Genomic DNA, 19,756 nt, shown 5'->3' with positions numbered 1-19,756 from the left:
CATCCGACCACGCGGACACAGCGGAGGCCGCGGCTGACGTAATCGCCACTCTAAATGCAGAAGCTCAGGGACGGCGGCGGAGGCCGCGGGAGACGCCATGCCAGATGTATAAGGCGTTACTGTGACTGCGTCCAGAGAGACAAGAGAGGATGCGGGAATGTGCACATCAGGATAACAGATGGGATCCGGTCCTGGAGCGCTGAGCCAGCCTTAGGAGGCATCTGATAGGTTAGAAATGGCGTCCAGATACCCGGATCGTGACAGGCGCAGATTAGGAAAACAGAGGCTCTGTTTGTCCTGTGGGCTCCCAACAAGATTGGGGCTCCTGCTTCTAAGCAGACTATTGCGCGCTGGGTTTGTAATACGATTCAGCAGGCTCATTCTACGGCAGGATTGCCGTTACCGAAATCAGTGGGAGCCCATTCTACCAGAAAGGTGGGCTCATCCTGGGCGGCTGCCCGGGGAGTCTCGGCGTTACAACTTTGCCGAGCTGCTACTTGGTCGGGATCAAACACCTTTGCAAAGTTTTACAAGTTTGATACCCTGGCTGAGGAGGACCTCTTGTTTGGTCAATCGGTGCTGCAGAGTCATCCGCACTCTCCCGCCCGTTCTAGAGCTTTGGTATAAACCCCATGGTTCTTGAAGCATCCCCAGCATCCTCTAGGACGTATGAGAAAATAGGATTTTAATAACTACCGGTAAATCCTTTTCTCTTAGTCCGTAGAGGATGCTGGGCGCCCGTCCCAGTGCGGGCTATATATCTGCAGTTTGCTTATAGTTACGCTCGTGTTGCGTTGAGTTTAGTGACTGTTGTTGATCATGCTGTTGCATGCGTTGTTGTTGAATGCCATGTTGAACGGCATGTTAGTGGTGTGAGCTGGTATGTATCCCACCTTAGTTAAAATAATTAAATAAATCCTTTCCCTCTAAATATCCATCTCCCTGGGCACAGTTCCTATAACTGGAGACTGGAGGAGGGGCATAGAGGGAGGAGCCAGTTCACACCCATTCAAAGTCTTATAGTGTGCCCATGTCTCCTGCGGATCCCGTCTATACCCCATGGTTCTTGAAGCATCCCCAGCATCCTCTACGGACTAAGAGAAAAGGATTTACCGGTAGGTATTAAAATCCTATTTTTGCTTTCTTTTGTTGTCAGTCCATGCGACAAGGAGGAACACAATAGTGAAATTCCCTGACCCCTGGGTACTACCTGATGGTTAGAACACTCAGATTTTTCACTTGCCGACAGAAGGTGGTGATCTTAGAAAGGTTTCTTTCAGTGCACAGTGGAATAGGTGTATGGTCTTTATGAAAATACACCTTCCCCCAACGCTGGATATGTGTGAGGTTAATCCCAATGAAAGTCTTCAAGGTCCTCCACTTAGTAACATTCCACACAAACAATGCAAACGAGGAAAAACAATAGCCTAACTCTGCAAGATGTAATGCATGTGCAAACTACACACTCACCCAAATTCAATGCTAACCGTGCATATAAAGGTTTCTTTACAGATGGCTCTGGGTTATAACAAGGTCACTATCTTCAACTTTCGACCTAAGAAAAGGGTATATGGGATTCTCCACACATTGATAACATGCCGCCTTTGGGAGCTGGCTAAGCATCAGTGGGTGCATGTAAGACATTGGAGGACCTGTCGGATGACGTGAAACAAGATGAGTCATATTTTTGGGAACAAGTTTTATTAAAGATACTAGTATATTGCACCCAGGCTAAGGAGTAGATCCTTCTCTACAATTACCCCCTTCTCTCTGCCCCCTGCAGTAGTAGCCATTGCCTGGGAGAGTGGAGTAGGCATGATTCTGTCTCTTATCAGACATCATGGCTGCAGCTAGGTGTGCGTGGAGTGGGCACCGCACATAGCGCTGCAGGGTAGGGGACGCTGTTGACCGCACTTGTCAATTATCTGTTTTAATTACTTTTACTTGACGCTTCCCCCCCTATTGTGAAGCCCAGCATCTCCTGAGCGCCCTTGTCTCCTACCCCAACCCCTTCCGTCACTAATACCAATACAACATTCATGAACTTAACTGGATAGCTCTTTGTTATTCAGTCACACTGTCCTTTATTACATTTCAAGATGCTGACATACCGGGACACTAACCCATTGCCTGTATATACCCATTCCACTCTATTCATTGAGCTACCTGCCCTTGCATAGAAAGCTAGAGAATTCTAAGGTAGAGAATTTTAACTATATGAAGCTCATTTTGTTCTTTGTAAAAAAAATGACAGCATTGCATCTGAGCAGACACATGTAGTGTGTGGCTGCAAGGGATTGGATGTGTGCAATACTGATTATTTTTTTTTTACAAAGTATAAGTAGCTTCATATAGTTCTCATAGTTTTTATGCAGGATCAAATAGCTCAATGAATAGGGTGTTTGACTGGAATGCAACAGATTATTGGTTTAATTATTGGGTGTTAGCTGAATACCCGTGCTTTGCTACGGAAATTTAAAGAATAATGCCAATCTTTGTCAGCCCGCACCTCTGGGCTTCCCCGGATTGATACTGTCAAAATGCTGGTGCTGTACATGTTGGGACGACAGCCCAAGCTCCGCCTGCTTTATGTTAAATATGTAAGGTTTGCAGGCTGACTATGTCAAAGGGCCCTAGGTCTCCTTGCTCTTTTTGCCTGCGGCTTCGCCCGCGTGGAAATCTTACCGCAATAAGACTATTTTCATTGCGAATAGCAGATAGGTTATGGCAGCTCGTATAGCAGAACAATGCAATGCCACAGCCAGGTTTGTACAGAATGAGTGACAGGGGCCGTAACTCTGTGTATGCCTGAGGTGCCTTGTCCACAACGCATATGCTTTGTGGGTGCACCATCAGGCAGCACCACCCGCAAGGTTGCTTACTACCGCCACTGTTATCTGCAGCATGATAGCTCTGATGGAAGAGACCCCAGCCAGCGTGTGCTGCTGTGCAGGAAGTGACGGTGATATACGGTGTGTTTCCTGCACAGCGCCATTCTCCAGGAGGAGATGACTCTCCCTCTCCCAGTGGCTGGCTGGCGGCTGCAGGAGACCAGGCACGCCGTGCTTCTGGTTACTGCCCCCTGTGCAGCCCGCTGCTACACTGCCACCACCAGACGAAGAGGAGCCACTGCTGTGTGTCCCGGGCAGGCGCTAGGCACTCGCACCAGAGGCGGAACTACCGGCAGGGCAAGCAGTGCGTTGCACTGGGGCCCGCCTCTGTCAAACTGACTCATTACATGCCGCTGTGCGCTGCGGGGAACCGCTGCCCGCAGCGCACAGCCGCCCACAGAGGAGAAGAGCAGCGGCACGGACGGGGGAAGGAGGAGGACGGAGGTGAAGGAGAGAGCCGCAGCAGCGCTTTGTTACTGGTGGAGGCGCTGCTGCTGCCCCTCTGCTTCACTATAGACTGTCTTCCGAGTACAGCCTATAGTGAAGCAGGGGGGCAGCAGCAGCAGCGCCTCCACCAATAACACAGCGCTGCTGCGGCTCCCTCCTCCACCTCGTCTACTGCCCGGGAATCGTCAAGCTGCACGAGGAGCCTGAGCCAGCGGAGAGGGTAAGTATAATTCTACTTTCTTTCTTTCTCTTTATTTCTTTCTTTCTGTCTCTTTCTTTCTTTATTTCTTTCTGTCTCTTTCTTTCTTTATTTGTTAAGACTGCCTGCCGCTATGTGTAAAAATGGGGGACTGCCTACCGCAATGTGTAAAAAGGGTGGACTGCCTGCCGCTATGTGTAAAAATGGGGGACTGCCTGCCGCAATGTGTAAAAAGGGGGGACTGCCTGCCGCAATGTGTAAAAATGGGGAATCTGCCTGCCGCAATGTGTAAAAATGGGGAATCTGCCTGCCGCTATGTGTAAAAAGGGAGAATCTGCCTGCCGTAATGTGTAAAAATGGGGAATCTGCCTGCCGCAATGTGTAAAAACGGGGGACTGCCTGCCGCAACGTGTAAAAAGGGGGAATCTGCCTGCCGTAATGTGTAACAAGGGCACGCTGTCTGCCGTAATGTGTAACAAGGGCACGCTGTCTGCCGCTATGTGTAAAAAGTGTACGTTGTCTGCCGTTATGTGTAAAAAGGGGACGCTGTCTGCCGTAATGTGTAAAAAGGGGACGCTGTCTGCCGTAATGTGTAAAAAGGGGGACGCTGTCTGCCGTTATGTGTAAAAAGTGTACACTGTCTGCCGCTATGTTTAACAAGGGCACGCTGTCTGCCGTTATGTGTAAAAAGTGCACGCTGTCTGCCGTAATGTGTAAAAAGTGCACGCTGTCTGCCGCTATGTGTAACAAGGGCACGCTGTCTGCCGTTATGTGTAAAAAGGGGACGCTGTCTGCCGTAATGTATAAAAAGGGGGACGCTGTCTGCCGTAATGTGTAAAAAGGGGACCCTGTCTGCCGTAATGTGTAAAAAGAGGAATCTGTTCGCTGTAAGGTGTAAAAGGGTCTCTACCTGGTGTAGTGGTGCTACTGTGCGGCGTAATTTGAAGAATGGAGACTACTGTGCACCGTTTTAGGAATTGGTATTATTTTGTGGCCACACCCCTTCCCCGCGAAGCCACGCCACTATGTATTTTTGCGCGCGCCTACGGCGCGCACTGCCCCTGTTTTGCATGCAGGGGTGGGGCTCCTATGCCGTTTCTTGCACACAGTGCTAAAATGTCTAGTTACGGCATTGTTGTTAGGTATCCATTTCTCTGGCCCTGAGCAGGTCCCCCTCACCAGATCCTCTCAAGGGGTGAGGGGGTGGACTTGGATGGGATGGGGGGGGCAAAGCATTTTGTCGCACCTGGGCCCACCGCTTGCTAGTTCCGCCACTGACTCGTACAATGCAGTAGCGTCTGCTGGTGCTTTGTAGTGCTTAATTAGATGAGTTATGAGAAAGTGGTAGTGTTGTGTTGTCTGCTACACCTGTGATAATCCCTGGAGTATCCAGTGTAAATGAGCATTGTGAAGGTAATTGGGATAAGTTTTTTGGGAGTAAGTGTATTATTACACAGTGTAGTTAGATATACCACCTTTATTACCAAGCACTCTGCAGGTACAGTATTACAAGTTACATGCACAATACTGCACAGCAGCTATAGCAATTGCTTTTCTCGTATGCAGTAGCAGGTTTCCGCGGACAGCTCCAAGGGCTCCGGTAAGGGGTACATATACTGTGGGCATTTCTATGTGTGTAAGTGGCACAACTACAGTGATCAATATGTGCGTAAACGCGGCACAACTATAGTGGCCATTTTGTGTGTAAGCGGCACAACTACAGTAGTCATTTTGTGTGTAAACGCAGGGTTGGACTGACCCACAGGCGAACAGGGTAAACCACCGGTGGGCCCCACTGCCTGTGCCCCCCCCCCCCCTTCTTCCTCCTCCTCTAGGGATCAGGTTCCAAACTCTATCCTAGTGCACTTGAATTATGCATTATACATATGTTGCATAATACTTCACAATCATTTGGTTTATTATACATTTACCAAGGAGCACAGATCATGTACTCTGTAATGGTTAGCCAAACCTCTGTGGTGGCTGGCCACACCCTTAAGCATGGGCCCATACAACAGTATCCCCCCCAGTGGGTCCCTCAGACCCCAGTCCGACACTGTGTAAGCGACACAACTACAGTGGTCATTATGTGTACAAACGGCACAACTACAGATATCATTATATTATGTGTAAGTGGCACAACTACAGTGGGCATTATGTGTATAAGTGGCACAACAACAGTGGGCATTATGTGTGTAAGGGGCTGTACCTTGTGTAACGTGTATATGGTGCTTTATTCTGTGATGTAATGTATATAACGGATACTACTGTGCGTTGTACCATGAATAATGGACACTAACGTGCGATGTAATGTGAATAACAGACACTGTTATGTGGCTAAGCCCCTTACCCATAAAGCCGCACCCCTATATTTTTGGCAGCGCTCACTGTCCCTATTTTCTATATGTGAGGGGAGGGGGGGGGGGGCACCAATTCTCTTTCTGGCTCAGGGCACTAAAATGTCTAGTTACGGCACTGTCAGACTTGCTCCCACTCCACATCTGACTCTGGACAGACTTTGAAGAATTATTATATAGAAACTACAGTACGTAAAACTACATTTTCAGTTTTCCTACATAGTTATCATTAATGCTCAAGCGTTTATAAAACCTTTGGTCTTAAAGTGCAAATATGCTGTAGAGGTTTATCTATTATTGCAATTAACTATAGACATATAGATTTTTATATACCCAGATAATCCCCATCTCAGTTACATTTGCATGGGCTGATTTTCCTCTTCCCTTCAGTTATTGTTTATTGGTAAAAGAAAGTAAGAAAAGGGAAAAACCCCTAGGGGACAGACCTACTGTAGCACAAATGATTAGCTGTATGATAAATGTGTTGCTGGACCAGTACACAAGTAGACAACTGCCAGGGAATGATTCCGCCATACATATTCATTACAGTGATATTTATTACGGGATATGTTAATGTTATGCAAAATTAGCAATTATCTTATTATACATTCAGGTGGAGTGTGCCAATTTCTTATCCATTAGAATGATCATATTATGCTGTAATCATAGACTTTGATCTGTCACCTGCTTGAAGCTGTGGAGATGTGATTGTTACACATTTAGGGGCTCATTTATCAACGAGTGCTAAAACTCGTTGTGAGTGATAAAACTCATTGCATATGATAAATGGTGCTCCAGCCAATCAGCTCCTAACTATCATGTGCTCACCGCTTGTGATGTGTTTGATAAATGACAGTTGGGAGCTGATTGGACGGAGCACCTTTTATTATACGCAACGAGTTTTATCACTCATTGATAAATTGGTCCCAAAATATGTTATGTATGTGGCTGTGTGGTTGGATGCCACTGAAAACAATAATGTGCTTGGATAGATTCTTCATTGTCTGATGGTGTGTTCATTGAGCAGCTGCCGGGGCTATGTGGACTGTAAACAGGGGTACACACGGAGAGATTCGTGCTTAAACGCTAAGCAATCTTACTAGGATTGCTTAGAAGTTAAGCACGGATCTCTCGTGTGTATGCCCCCCAGCGATAGCGACGCAAGGTCCAGCGCGTCGTTATCGCCGGTGCTAGATTGGCCTGCATGCAAGCACAATCTAGCACAACGCTCATTTCACTCGCTGGGTGAAATGAGTGCCCCCCCCCCCCCCCTACTCCCCTCGCTCAGCACACATTGCGCTGTGCTGAGCGGGAGGGAGAGATATGTGCTGAGTGGTCTGTGACAGATCGCTCAGCACACATCTCTCCTAGTGTGTACTGCCCTTAAGAGACCCAGCTGAATGCGCCTGACCATTGGCCACCTCGTTATTAAATTGTTGATCATGGCAGACCTTGCAGTAAACATATTTTCAATAATATATTTGGCTTGCTTTATAAGTGTCTGTCCTATTTCTGCTTCCTCCTCTCCCATTTCTGCCTCTCCCTCTTCTGTCTTCTCCTCTCACACTGGGGGTAATTCCAAGTTGATCGCAGCAGGACATTTCTCTGACGTCCTAGTGGATGCTGGGAACTCCGAAAGGACCATGGGGAATAGCGGCTCCGCAGGAGACTGGGCACAACTAAAGAAAGCTTTTAGGTCACCTGGTGTGCACTGGCTCCTCCCACTATGACCCTCCTCCAAGCCTCAGTTAGATTTTGTGCCCGGCCGAGGTTGGATGCACACTAGGGGCTCTCCTGAGCTTCTAAAAAGAAAGTATATAATTAGGTTTTTTATTTTACAGTGAGACCTGCTGGCAACAGGCTCACTGCAGCGAGGGACTAAGGGGGGAAGAAGCGAACCTACCTGCTTGCAGCTAGCTTGGGCTTCTTAGGCTACTGGACACCATTAGCTCCAGAGGGATCGACCGCATGGAACTGGCCTTGGTGTTCGGTCCCGGAGCCGCGCCGCCGTCCCCCTTACAGAGCCAGAAGCAAGAAGAGGTCCGGAAAATCGGCGGCAGAAGACATCAGTCTTCACCAAGGTAGCGCACAGCACTGCAGCTGTGCGCCATTGCTCCTCATACACACTTCACACTCCGGTCACTGAGGGTGCAGGGCGCTAGGGGGGGGGGCGCCCTGAGCAGCAATAAAAACACCTTGGCTGGCAAAAATACCACAATATATAGCCCCAGAGGCTATATATGTGATAATTACCCCTGCCAGAATCCATAAAAAAGCGGGAGAATAGTCTGCGAAAAAGGGGCGGAGCTATCTCCTTCAGCACACTGGCGCCATTTCTCCCTCACAGCTCCGCTGGAAGGAAGCTCCCTGGCTCTCCCCTGCAGTCTACACTACAGAAAAGGGTAAAAAAGAGAGGGGGGGGGCACTAAATTTAGGCGCAGTATATATAACAGCAGCTATAGGGGACATAATTCAGTTAGTCCCTGCATTATATAGCGCTCTGGTGTGTGCTGGCATACTCTCACTCTGTCTCCCCAAAGGGCTTTTGTGGGTCCTGTCCTCTGTTAGAGCATTCCCTGTATGTGTGCGGTGTGTCGGTACGGCTGTGTCGACATGTTTGATGAGGATAATGATGTGGAGGCGGAGCAGATGCCTATAGAAGGGATGTCACCCCCTGCGGGGCAGACACCTGAGTGGATGGACTTATGGAAGGAATTGCGTGCACGTGTCGACTCCTTACACAAAAAATTTGACGACATGCCAAATGCGGGACAGCCGGCTTCTCAGCTCGTGCCTGTCCAGGCGTCTCAAAGGCCATCGGGAGCTCTAAAACGCCCGCTACCTCAGATGGCAGACGCGGATGTCGACACGGATACTGACACCAGTGTCGACGACGATGAGTCTAGTCTAATGTCCACTAAGGCCATTCGTTGCATGATTGAAGCAATGAAAGAGGTGTTACAAATTTCTGATATAAACCCAGGTACCACTAAAAAGGGTATTATGTTTGGGGAGAAAAAACTACCCGTAGTTTTTCCCCCATCAGAAGAATTAAATGAAGTGTGTGAAGAAGCGTGGGCTTTCCCTGATAAAAGATTGGTAATCTCTAAGAAGTTACTAATGGCGTTCCCTTTCCCGCCAGAGGATAGGTCACGTTGGGAGACACCCCCTAGGGTGGATAAAGTGCTCACACGTTTGTCTAAAAAGGTGGCACTACCGTCTCCGGATACGGCCGCCCTCAAGGAACCTGCTGATAGAAAGCAGGAGGCGATCCTGAAGTCTGTATATACACACTCAGGCATTATACTTAGACCAGCTATTGCGTCAGCATGGATGTGCAGTGCTGCCGCTGCGTGGTCAGATTCCCTGTCAGAAAATATTGACACCCTAGACAGGGACACTATTCTGCTAACCATAGAGCATATAAAAGACTCAGTCTTATACATGAGAGATGCACAGAGGGAGATCTGCCGGCTGGCATCTAAAATAAGTGCATTGTCCATTTCTGCTAGGAGAGGCTTATGGACTCGCCAGTGGACAGGGGATGCAGATTCAAAAAGGCACATGGAAGTTTTGCCTTATAAGGGTGAGGAGTTATTTGGGGATGGTCTCTCGGACCTAGTTTCCACAGCAACTGCTGGGAAGTCAGCATTTTTACCCCATGTTCCCTCACAGCCTAAAAAGGCGCCGTTTTATCAGGTACAGTCCTTTCGGACTCAGAAAAACAGGCGTGGAAAAGGCGGGTCCTTTCTGCCCAGAGGCAGAGGTAGGGGAAAAAGGCTGCAACAAACAGCAGGTTCCCAGGAGCAAAAGTCCTCCCCCGCTTCTTCCAAGTCCGCCGCATGACGGTGGGGCTCCACAGGCGGAGCCAGGTACGTTGGGGGGCCGCCTCAAAAATTTCAGCGATCAGTGGGCTCGCTCACAGGTGGATCCCTGGATCCTGCAAATAGTATCTCAAGGGTACAAACTGGAATTCGAGGCGTCTCCACCCCACCGGTTCCTAAAATCTGCCTTGCCGATTACTCCTTCAGACAGGGAGGCTGTGCTAGCGGCAATTCACAAGCTGTATTCCCAGCAGGTGATAATCAAGGTGCCCCTACTTCAACAAGGACGGGGTTACTATTCCACACTGTTTGTGGTACCGAAACCGGACGGTTCGGTGAGACCCATTTTAAATTTGAAATCCTTGCACACATACATAAAAAAATTAAAGTTCAAGATGGAATCGCTCAGGGCGGTTATTGCAAGCCTGGACGAGGGGGATTACATGGTATCCCTGGACATCAAGGATGCTTACCTGCATGTCCCCATTTACTATCCTCACCAGGAGTACCTCAGATTTGTGGTACAGGATTGCCATTACCAATTCCAGACGCTGCCGTTTGGACTCTCCACGGCACCGAGGGTGTTTACCAAGGTAATGGCGGAAATGATGATACTCCTTCGAAGAAAAGGAGTTTTAATTATCCCGTACTTGGACGATCTCCTAATAAAGGCGAGGTCCAAGGAGCAGTTGTTGGTGGGAGTAGCACTATCTCAGGAGGTGCTACACCAGCACGGTTGGATTCTGAATATTCCAAAATCACAGCTGGTTCCGACGACACGTCTACTGTTCCTGGGTATGATTCTGGATACAGTCCAGAAAAAAGTGTTTCTCCCGGAGGAGAAAGCCAAGGAGCTGTCATCTCTAGTCAGAGACCTCCTGAAACCAAAACAGGTATCGGTGCATCACTGCACGTGGGTCCTGGGAAAGATGGTGGCTTCTTACGAAGCAATTCCTTTCGGCAGGTTCCATGCCAGAATCTTTCAGTGGGACCTGTTGGACCAATGGTCCGGATCGCATCTTCAGATGCATCGCCTAATAACCCTGTCTCCAAGAACCAGGGTGTCTCTGCTGTGGTGGCTGCAGAGTGCTCACCTTCTAGAGGGCCGCAGATTCGGCATACAGGACTGGGTCCTGGTGACCACGGATGCCAGCCTTCGAGGCTGGGGGGCAGTCACACAGGGAAGAAACTTCCAAGGACTATGGTCGAGTCAGGAGACTTCCCTACACATAAATATTCTGGAACTAAGGGCCATTTACAATGCCCTAAGTCAGGCAAAATCCCTGCTTCTACACCAGCCGGTACTGATCCAGTCAGACAACATCACGGCAGTCGCCCATGTAAATCGACAGGGCGGCACAAGAAGCAGGATGGCAATGGCAGAAGCCACAAGGATTCTCAGATGGGCGGAAAATCACGTACTAGCACTGTCAGCAGTGTTCATTCCGGGAGTGGACAACTGGGAAGCAGACTTTCTCAGCAGGCACGACCTCCACCCGGGAGAGTGGGGACTTCATCCAGAAGTCTTCACGCTGATTGTAAATCGATGGGAACGGCCACAGGTGGACATGATGGCGTCCCGCCTAAACAAAAAACTAGAGAGATATTGCGCCAGGTCAAGGGACCCTCAGGCGATAGCTGTGGACGCTCTAGTGACACCGTGGGTGTACCAGTCAGTTTATGTGTTCCCTCCTCTGCCTCTCATACCAAGGGTACTGAGAATAATAAGAAAACGAGGAGTAAGAACAATACTCGTGGTTCCGGATTGGCCAAGACGAGCGTGGTACCCGGAACTTCAAGAGATGATCTCAGAGGACCCATGGCCTCTGCCGCTCAGACAGGACCTGCTGCAGCAGGGGCCCTGTCTGTTCCAAGACTTACCGCGGCTGCGTTTGACGGCATGGCGGTTGAACGCCGGATCCTGAAGGAAAAGGGCATTCCGGAGGAAGTCATTCCTACGCTGATTAAAGCCAGGAAAGATGTAACTGCAAAGCATTATCACCGCATATGGCGGAAATATGTTGCTTGGTGTGAGGCCAAAAAGGCCCCAACAGAGGAGTTTCAACTAGGTCGATTTCTGCATTTCCTACAAGCAGGAGTGACTATGGGCCTGAAATTAGGCTCCATTAAGGTACAGATCTCGGCTCTGTCGATTTTCTTCCAGAAAGAACTAGCTTCACTACCTGAAGTTCAGACGTTTGTGAAAGGAGTGCTGCATATTCAGCCCCCGTTTGTGCCTCCAGTGGCACCTTGGGATCTCAACGTGGTGTTGAGTTTCTTAAAATCACATTGGTTTGAGCCACTTGAAACCGTGGATCTAAAATATCTCACGTGGAAAGTGGTCATGTTATTGGCCTTGGCTTCAGCCAGGCGTGTGTGTCAGAATTGGCAGCTTTGTCATGTAAAAGCCCTTATCTGATTTTCCATATGGATAGGGCGGAATTGAGGACTCGTCCCCAGTTTCTCCCTAAGGTGGTATCAGCTTTTCACTTGAACCAACCTATTGTGGTGCCTGCGGCTACTAGGGACTTGGAGGATTCCAAGTTACTGGACGTAGTCAGGGCCTTGAAAATTTATGTTTCCAGGACGGCTAGAGTCAGGAAAACTGACTCGCTATTTATCCTGTATGCACCCAACAAACTGGGTGCTCCTGCTTCTAAGCAGACTATTGCTCGCTGGATTTGTAGCACAATTCAGCTGGCGCATTCTGCGGCTGGACTGCCGCATCCTAAATCAGTAAAAGACCATTCCACAAGGAAGGGGGCTCATCTTGGGCGGCTGCCTGAGGGGTCTCGGCTTTACAACTTTGCCGAGCTGCTACTTGGTCAGGGGCAAACACGGTTGCAAAATTCTACAAATTTGATACCCTGGCTGAGGAGGACCTTGAGTTCTCTCATTCGGTGCTGCAGAGTCATCCGCACTCTCCCGCCCGTTTGGGAGCTTTGGTATAATCCCCATGGTCCTTTCGGAGTTCCCAGCATCCACTAGGACGTCAGAGAAAATAAGATTTTACTCACCGGTAAATCTATTTCTCGTAGTCCGTAGTGGATGCTGGGCGCCCATCCCAAGAGCGGATTGTCTGCAATACTTGTACATAGTTATTGTCAACTAAAGGGTTATTGTTGAGCCATCTGTTGAGAGGCTCAGTTGTTTTCATACTGTTAAACTGGGTATAGTATCACGAGTTATACGGTGTGATTGGTGTGGCTGGTAGGAGTCTTACCCGGGATTCAAAATCCTTCCTTATTATGTCAGCTCGTCCGGGCACAGTGTCCTAACTGAGGCTTGGAGGAGGGTCATAGTGGGAGGAGCCAGTGCACACCAGGTGACCTAAAAGCTTTCTTTAGTTGTGCCCAGTCTCCTGCGGAGCCGCTATTCCCCATGGTCCTTTCGGAGTTCCCAGCATCCACTACGGACTACGAGAAATAGATTTACCGGTGAGTAAAATCTTATTTTTTCAGCAGTTGGGCAAAACCATGTGCACTGAAGGGGAAGCAGATATAACATGTGCAGAGAGAGTTAGATTTGGGTGTGGTGTGTTCAAAGTGAAATCTAAATTGCAGTGTAAAAATAAAGCAGCCAGTATTTACCCTGACAACAGACAGAGAGGAGGGGGGTGCAAATCCCCACCCCTAAATTCCCTTCCGCACACTGAAAATTACCTGTAACCATCCCTGAACCTATCTGGTAATAAAATTTACCCTGCACAGAAACAAAATAACCCACCCAAATCTAACTTTCTCTGCACATGTTATATCTGCCTCCCCTGCAGTGCACATGGTTTTGCCCAACTGCTAAAAAATTTCCTGCTGCGATCAACTTGGAATTACCCCCTATGTCATCACTGCACAACCATTCTTGCAGGTGGGAGTGTATGAGGCCTGTGTTCACTGTTCACTGCTCTCTTCCTTTTCCCAGCCTGGGAAAAACATGTCCTGCATGCAGTGAAAACCATTGATTTAAAGGCATGCTGGTGCTTGTGGTTCATCAAGCACCAGAATGTACTGTCAGTAAATAGCTGTCAGTGTATGCAAAAACGTGCAATGCCTCCACAGCTGCTGTTATTTATCTAGCACTCTTTAGAAGATAATAGGTAGGATCTGATTGGTTGCTATGGGCAACATCTCCACTTCTAAAAACCTGCACTTTAGTAAATATGCCTCCTTGTCTCAATAGCCCGTGCACCGCGAGTGTGATGCACCAAGCTGTGTAGAGTCTTTTTCAGATTTGTTTGCTTGAAAGTGCATCTTAATTGAAATCAACAAAACTGGTTCATGAGAATTGCACTGATTAATTTGGTATGCAACACATGTATATCTGTGTGCGACTGAGTCTGAATCTGTATATGAAGCACAACAGAACTTGTCGTGAAAGCAGACGCATCCACTGCACCAGTGCCATAACTAGGCATTTTAGCGCTGTGTGCAAGAAACGACATTGGCCCCCCCCTCCATGTAAGATAGGGGCAGTGTGCGCCGTGCAGCTCGTGAAAAATATATAGGGGCGTGGCTTTATGGGGAAGGGGCGTGGCCACAAAATAATAGCAATTCATACTACGGTGCACAGTAGTCTCAATTATTCAAATTACGCTGCACAGTAGCGCCACTACACCAGGTAGAGCCCCTTTTATACATTACAGCAGACAGCGTCCCCCTTTTTACACATTATGGCAGACAGTCCCCCTTTTTACACATTACGGCAGACAGCGTCCCCCTTTTTACACATTACAGCAGACAGTCCCCTTTTTTACACATTACGGCAGACAGCGTCCCCCGTTTTACACATTACAGCAGACAGTCCCCCTTTTTACACATTACGGCAGACAGCGTCCCCCTTTTTACACATTACGGCAGATGGTGTCCCCCTTTATACACATTGCAGCAGCCAGCGTCCCCCTTTTTACACATTGCGGCAGCCAGTCCCCCTTTTTACACATTGCGGCAGCCAGTCCCCTTTTTACACATTGCGGCTGCCAGGCCCCCTTTTTACATATTACGGCAGATGGTGTACCCCTTTTTACACATTGCGGCAGCCAGGCCCCCTTTTTACACATTATGGCAGACGGTGTCCGAGAGAGAGAGAGAGAGATACTTACCATCTCCCCGCTGACAGGCTCCTCGTGCAGCTTCCTCGGTGCAGGCAGGTGAGAAGGAGGAGGAGGGAGGGGGACTGGAGCCGCAGCAGCGCTATTTCATTGGTAGTAAGCGCCGCTGCAGCAGTCCTCTCTTCTTCCGTATTGGCTGCCTGGCGCTGCTGTGGATGCTGGGATGGAGGAGCCACATCCCAGCATCCACAGCAGCGCCAGGCAGCCAATACGGAAGGAGAGGGGGCTGCTTCAGCGGCGCTTACTACCAATGAAATAGCGCTGCTGCGGCTCCAGTCCCCCTCCCTCCTCCTCCTTCTCACCTGCCCGGCGCTGCTCTCTTCTCCCTCCACAGCGCGGCGGCGCACAGCACAGAACAGGCGGCATGTAATGAGTCAATTTGACTCATTACATGCCGCTGGCCGTGCGCCCTCAGGGCAACTGCGCTGTGTGCCAAGCCCAATTGGCACACACGTAGTTACGGCCCTGCACTGCACGCTGCATTGTAGCACTTTGTGTACAGATCTCGCACAGAGATAAGCAAGTGTTGCATATCAAATTAATCCATCTCATAAAGTGGTTTTGTCACATCACATTGTGATTAAGACACACATTTATGCGGAGAAGATGCAAAAAGGACACACATATGACACCGCAACTGCAGCAGTATCTCTAGCAGATCTCTCTCACGGGATCCGGTCTCTAGGTCGACAGTAACTAAGTCCACAGTAACTAGGTCGACAGGGTCTCTAGGGCGACAGGGTCTCTAGGTCGACAGGTCAAAAGGTCGACATGAGTTTTTCACTATTTTCTTTCTTTTTTTGAACTTTTTCATACTTAACGATCCACGCGGATTACGATTGGGAATAGTAACCTGTGCCGAGCGCAGCGGTATCTCGCTTGCCATGTGAGGGGACACGTGCACTAATTGGGGTTCCCGGTCACTGTACGGAGAAAACGACACCAAAAAAAACATCAAAAACTCATGTCGACCTTTTGACATGCCGACCTAGAGACCCTGTCAACCTAGTTACTGTCTACCAATAGTGGACGACCCAGGCACTGTTGACCTAGTTACTGTCGACCTTCCATACCGCACCCCTGTCTCACATGAATTTATTATAGCTTGAAAGAAAAATATCTTGGCAATGTTTCTAAAATCAATTAATTTGTTTCCTTTCCAGTATCTAAAACAAACCTCTCTGTGCATGAGGACAAGAACCGAGTTCCATACGTCAAGGTGAGAGCAGACATTAGGCTTGTCTTTTTTTGTGGTTTTGTTTTATGGGCAGATATTTAACTATACTCCTGCTGCAAATATAGATTTATGGCTGGTATAAATGTAGAGCTAATGGATCAGAAAACGAGACTTTCATATATCTGCAATCTGTATTCTAAGACTATTCTGGCAGATTTAACAAGCCACTAGCAAATACCTTTCTTCTTCTTTGTCTTCAAATGTAACAATATGTGTGTGGCTCACGTATTGTAAAAACAGAAAAAGCCGTTGTCCCTAGCTATCCTTACTAAAGGTGCATAGAGACTGTGTGATGTTGGCTTACGATTTTGACTATATAGTCAAAATCGTAAGAAAAGTTGGCACATATTGCACAGTGTACACAGCTTGCAATACTGATGCGCGCTCCCGTGGGGTCGGTATCGCAAGAAAAAACGGTGTGCAGGCAAGGTAATTTTGACTATATTGTATACAATCTAGTTAGTTTCTAGTATAGTCAAAATTGTATATAGTCAAAATCGCACATAGTCAAAATGTCAAGTAAAGATAGTCAATATCGGTGGTTCTGGGCTCCGGGGAGTTCAAGGGAAATCGCAACGTCAAAATCGGCCATAGTCAATAGGCACCGTGTGTATGCACTTATTCCCCATGTGACCAACCCTTCTAGGTGACACAGCTTTTTCCATCGGAAAATCAAAACTTTTGGGAGGTATACCTATTGCATATCTTTATTCCAGTTCATAAACAGGTGTTGTGTTGCTTCACGTACCGCCATTATACTTAAATAGGTTTTCCATGCAAAGGCTATCACAGGCAAAAGCAGGGAGCTACTGCTGTGGGCAGCTGTAACCAGGGGCAGATTTAGGCACAACAGTAAGGTGCCCCCCCCCCCCCCCCCCCCCCTACGTATTTACTAAGTAGGACAGTGTACAGGGTACAGTGCATGTCCTTCCCTTTTACATTCCATTCAAGATGGTCTATGGTACAAGCACAGTGGATATATTTTACTCTTTGGGCTGACAGTACCAACACAAGCATCCAAGTGACGCCCTCAGACAAGGGACGCCCCTAGGCATGTGCCTCACGTGCCTAATGCATACCTCCCAACATGATCCTCTCCAGGAGGGACACAATGCTCTGCTTCTGGACTTCCCTCTTAATGTATGATTGCCGGCACCTGTGTTGAACAGGTTAATGAGTAGGTGTTTCAGCACAGGTGATGTACATTTTAAATTAAGAGGGAAGTCCAGGAGCAGAGCATTCTGTCCCTCCTGGAGAGGGTCGTGTTGGGAGGTATGCTAATGGGAAATTTGCTACTGGCTGAAACCCTTTCACCAGAAAAAAAACAACATTGTTTGTGAGCATTTGGACTTTTCACGTTTTAATAAATCATCCCCTTGGTCAGCATGTATTAAATTCAGAGCCACCACTGACATCTGCTCCATCACACAACAATATTGGACACGGCAGCATAGTAACTGCATTCATAGCAATGTCACACCATACTTGCCTACCTGACCCTCTCCATGAGGGAGAAAATACTCTGTTCCTGGACTTTCCTGGTAATGTATGATTGCCATCACCTGTGGTGAAACACCTTTCTTATCCATTACCTAGCTCACCACAGGTGATGGCAATCATACATTACCAGGAAAGTCCAGGAACAGAGCATTTTCTCCCTCATGGAGAGGGTCAGGTAGGCAAGTATGTGTCACACAGGTACGGTAGGTGTACAGTGCCCATACTTGCGTACCTGACCCTCTCCATGAGGGAGAAAATGCTCTGTTCCTGGACTTTCCTGGTAATGTATGATTGCCATCACCTGTGGTGAGCTAGGTAATTGATAAGAAAGGTGTTTCACCACAGGTGATGACAATCAGACATTACCAGGAAAGTCCAGGAACAGAGTATTTTCTTCCTCATGGAGAGGGTCGGGTAGGCAAGTATGAAGTGCCTTTTATGAGCATTAATGTGGGTTTTCAAATTGCTTTGCAGCCAGACTGAGGCAGAGTTCTCTCTCTGGCAATAGCTCTGCTGCTGCGTCACAGAGAAGACGCATGTGCTGCTCTGGCTGTGGTTATGGACTACTGCACATTTGCATTTGCTACTTATATTTATCAGTTAAATAGGCTTTTGTAATGTTATGCTTCATTTGTCTGACAGTATTTTCTGAAGTAAAAACATTTGGAGAAATCTGTTCTGTCCTGAGCGTATAATGGTGCGATATATCAAGAAATACAAATGAAATGTACATGACAGGAAGCAGTTGCTGCATTATATATATATGGAGATAAATTATACCCACCTAATAGGAGCAGGTGTGTCTGGTTTCCAGTGATTGCTGACACACAGGGAGCCATTACTAGAACAAGAAAGACCATTTATCATGCAGCGTGATGTGTGCAGATACACACAATCGGGGGAAGGGGGGATAGCTAGAAGAAGGCAGGATCACAAAGTATTGCTCTCATGCTGTTTCACTGTAGTTTAATCTCTACAAAAATACTCAGTGTCATGTCCCAGAGTCAGGGATTAAATGGTAGCGGTGCTGCGTCCATGGCTTGGATTATTACATTTCACAAAGAACAGTGGAACAAAACTGAATTTTATATTGATGCATCTCCTATAAGAGGCAGTTTTGTGACTGGTATAGCGTGATTGTGGGATGATTATAATGATGACAATACGTGTCTCCCTGATCACAGAATCTGGTTTTCCCTCGGGTATTATGTTATTTCATTTTGCCTCTTTATAAAACATACAGCACATTATATCCTCATACTGTAGCAAATGTTTTGAGGGGTAAATATTTGTCAGTTAATATTTAGTCCATCGTAGATTACATAAATAGAATGTTTTGTACTGTCAATAACAGTTATTATTACGGTTTATCATTGTGAAGATATGGGGTTCCAAATCACTCAGGCATGGTGGTAGATGGATAACCAAAATCACTTGTGTTAAACAATAGAATGTAAACAGAAGGGACAATGTTACCTTAAATCACTCGATCTTTGAGAGTCCCCTGCAGTATACGTAAACACTAGAAAACTAGGGCTAACATGAATACATTACCTAGAGGGTAACAGATAACATAACACAATGGCATTTATTTCCAATATTTAGGCTGGTACAAACACAGTTTGGGGCTGAGCAGGGATATGCTATGGGGAATGAATGAATGAATGAACAAACAAACACACAAACTGAATATAGATAGTTATATAGGGGGACATGGGGATAAAAAGTAAATATTCAACACATTTTGTTGATGTGGGAAATTATTACATTTTATTAATTTTCAAAGACTTCTCATTTTCTCACATTTATGTTTAATAGTTTCATTATAAGAAACACAGCCCTGTGTCTATTCTCTAGATCTCAAACTGTTTGACTGCAATACGCATTTATATAGCTACTGGCAGCAGCATGCAATGGGCGTTAGTCCACACAGCATGTCAGCTTAACCAGAGGAAGGTTTATTAACCAGGTAGAAACTGGAACAGGTTAAGAGGATTCTTCAGTTGCAGCCAGGAGCATTTGTAGGGCTGCTCGGAGTTGTGTACACACTCTGTACTGCAGTGGTGGCAGTGGAATACTTAATAATAGTAGCAGTGATGATATAGTGGCTATAGGGTCACTATATGGGGCTCTCAGTCCGGAAGTTACTCAGGGGCACATCCGTACTGAAGGTTGGTTGGAAAAGGAAGCCATAGCA

At 47.5% G+C, this 19,756-nt stretch overlaps 1 protein-coding gene across 3 annotated transcripts in view; it reads left to right on the top strand.

Moving 5' to 3' along the window:
- KIF5A (kinesin family member 5A) overlaps positions 1-19,756 on the top strand; it is a 215,802-nt gene that overhangs the window by 105,161 nt on the left and 90,885 nt on the right. For 2 of the 3 annotated variants that reach the window (XM_063952348.1, XM_063952347.1), the window contains exon 6: positions 15,986-16,041. In XM_063952348.1, coding sequence (XP_063808418.1) covers positions 15,986-16,041 — 56 coding nt within the window. Of the gene's footprint in view, positions 1-15,985; positions 16,042-19,653; positions 19,731-19,756 lie in introns of those variants that run through there. The other variant, XM_063952349.1, reaches the window with a different exon arrangement.

The sequence above is a fragment of the Pseudophryne corroboree genome, chromosome 2 (genome assembly GCF_028390025.1).
Source record: "Pseudophryne corroboree isolate aPseCor3 chromosome 2, aPseCor3.hap2, whole genome shotgun sequence".
Lineage (NCBI taxonomy): Eukaryota > Metazoa > Chordata > Amphibia > Anura > Myobatrachidae > Pseudophryne > Pseudophryne corroboree.
Note: the sequence above shows the minus strand (reverse complement) of the source record. Positions and strands in the feature narration are given on the sequence as shown.